General features: G+C 46.9%; 1 protein-coding gene across 2 annotated transcripts in view; it reads left to right on the forward strand.

Moving 5' to 3' along the window:
- Positions 1–2,361: 2,361 nt before the first annotated feature.
- Positions 2,362–2,832, forward strand: part of mark4b (MAP/microtubule affinity-regulating kinase 4b) — a 75,111-nt gene continuing 74,640 nt past the window's right edge. For both annotated transcript variants that reach the window (XM_079272503.1, XM_079272504.1), the window contains exon 1: positions 2,362–2,590. In XM_079272503.1, coding sequence (XP_079128629.1) covers positions 2,543–2,590 — 48 coding nt within the window. In that variant the 5' untranslated portion in view covers positions 2,362–2,542. The remainder of the gene's footprint in view (positions 2,591–2,832) is intronic.

A 2,832-nucleotide genomic window follows, 5' to 3' on the forward strand; every position in this document is an offset into this window, starting at 1 on the left:
TAGTCGTGGTGGGCTGTGGAGTTCATTGTGTCCATGAGGGTCCTCACAAGTGTCAAAGTACACAAACATGTGTTTGTTTGTGTGTTGATGTCCTCGGGGTCAGCATGAGACACCGGCTGGATCAATCCCTGCTGACGTGCTCGGATCAGCACAAATCACTAGCTGCTGTACACACACACACACACACACACACACACACACACACACACACACACACACACACAAAACCCAAATGTAAAAAGCAACAGAGACAGCCTCGCCCTCCTCCCTTCCTTTCCCATACTCCATTAGATATATTGACGATTCCACATCCATTGGGTCTTTTTTCCTGATGATGCTAATGATGCTGGTGTAACACAGTGTTCTGAACCGGCTCTGCGATCCGTGGAAATATGGACTGCTGCTCTGGTTGTTCTTTTCCAGCATTGATTCTCTCAGTGGTATCTCTGCCCTCCTGGTGAACAGCTCCTCTTCCTCTGCCACCGTTCCCCAAAGTGAATCTGCTCGTCTGTCGATTCACCTGCTTGTTCCAGTACCAGCCTCTCAGTCCGAAGGGCGTTTTGGGCCACTGAAGGTCTCAGTTTCAGACAAGGAAGTAGGTGTGCGAGGGAAAAGATGAGGCCCTGGGTTCGCTCCAACCGGTCCAGATCAGTCCAGGTAAGAATTCGAATCTATTCATGAATAAATTATATTAATTTGTGTGCTCAAGGGTGTGAATGCCTGACATTTTCAGCATGCTGATGAGTTTTTAGGGATCTTCTCTCTCTCTCCCCACCTGTTATAAGAAGCGAGAAGACAAGTGAGCCAGCTGGGGATAAGAAAGGTAGTGTTTGGTGTTAGAGTTTTGGTTTCCTTGGTTTCATGAATCCCCAGTGATTCTGCAGATTTAAAACTGTACTGGCCATTTGTGCCTGTAAGTAGGATTCATTTTTATAGAATAAGCAAAGTAAGACACAGGTTCTAGGCTGTAGTACGATCCAAAGCTACCAGTCTGAAAGAGAAAGTGATCTTTTAAGTTAGCAATGGATCAATGTGATGCTGGAACACACGTGTTTTGTGGGTTTATAGTTGTGCTGTAAGCAGAGTGTAGAAGAGGATTCACATTTTTCTGTCCGGAATTGATCAACTGAATTTAACAGTACTACATGCAGTACTTGAAAAGTCAAGTACTGCCGAAGTAAAGATCAAAAATCAGATTTTAGCCACCAGGAGGCGGTAATGATACCATAGGAGAAAGAAACAGGAGTTGTTTACCATGAGATGTTGTCATGAGCATCTAAAACTGTCGAAACAGTAAAAAAAATTGAGATAAAAGTCGTCATTCATTCAATTGTTTATTGACTTATTGACTTTAAACACAATAAAATGCTGGTTTCGAGTTGTGAAACGCGGAAGGACGGATTCAATGAGGAGTACCTAAACTTAAAGGCAGAATTGGAGGAGAGAAAGGTGCGTGCATGTGCGCGTGCGCTAACACCGATGCAGCTCTGTCTATGAGCAACCTGTTATATATTTATTTATATATATATTATTACTGCTGACGTCACTCTCCCTCCCCGGTTCTCTGTGTTTTTTCGGAAAGCGAAGGGAGGGATCCCGTTTTCTTACGTCTTCTTCGCAAAAAAACCTAATGTTTCCGGGGAGACTTATCGTGTTCCTCCGCTGCTCATCCGGAAGACTTTTCATTCACCGCTAAATCTGTTGGAACCAAACCGAATGAGACGCGTTCAGGGCGGACCGGGCTGAGTGGAACGATCCGGAGAGACCGGCTGCACATCCGCCGCTTTCTGCAATTCAACCGCAATTTGCCGTTCGTTTTTTATCCCAAAGGCTCCGTACACCTGTCGGTGTTTTGAAATGCGGCCTCACACGGTCCCCGGTTCGACTACTTTTCCCGTGGATGCCGCCGTTTTAACGAATGTCACCCAGAACAATCACATTAGCTAACCTTAGCTAACAGGAAAACAGAAACTCCCCCTTTTTTTCTCCCCTCAACTCAGCCCGCTGTGGTCGCACAGATCCGACGGCCGGTTTTTAAACCCTCACCGGTCTTTATGGTTAAGTTTAGCTTTTTTCCCAACACGAGACCGATGCAGCTGAACGTAAACCGATGCCCACCGGGATTGTTTTCATTAACGAGCCAGCCAGTGTCCCCCGAAATGGTACGAGAGCGTCTGGGGAGGATTGGGGCAAAGTGAGAGGCTAGTAGGGGGGGGGGGGGTCAGTCTGGGCTGGTTTGTTTTTTCTTCAGAAGAGTCTCTAGGTCTGAACCAACAACACCAGACAGACACGATGTGGATGTAGTTTATTCTTCTTTTTTAACGCAATCAATTTAAGCTGGACTTAACTGTCTCAGTGCTGCCTTCACGGACCGTGACAATGAGGATTGTATGAGAAGTGAGGCTGTTTTTCCCCCATGGTGTGACTGACGGCCAGTCTAATCTGGGGTGTGTTTTAAAAAAAAAACCGAGTGTGAATACAAACCTACAGCCCACATATTTTCTCTTGGACGAAGAAGAAGCAGCGCACTCAGGGACTAAACATGTCTGTCCGCACGGCACTGCCCACGAACGAGCGGAACCCGGACCATGTAAGTAGAGCCGTGTATTTGTCACCCTCAGCAGCAGGAATAGGTAACCATGAGGTGTTGTGATTATAATACCTCCTCCACCATCAGGCCCTGAGATTAGTGTGCCATGTGCAAAGAGCAGCTGCAATCAAGCAAAGGCGGAACACACGTGCTAATCTCCCGCTAGCTCGTTTGGGACGGATTGCAATTGGAAACACAGGATGGAGGAACATGGGGAGGGAGATGGGGGAGGTTTGGGTGCC

The sequence above is a fragment of the Melanostigma gelatinosum genome (assembly GCF_949748355.1).
Source record: "Melanostigma gelatinosum genome assembly, chromosome: 7".
In the NCBI taxonomy this organism is placed as follows: domain Eukaryota; kingdom Metazoa; phylum Chordata; class Actinopteri; order Perciformes; family Zoarcidae; genus Melanostigma; species Melanostigma gelatinosum.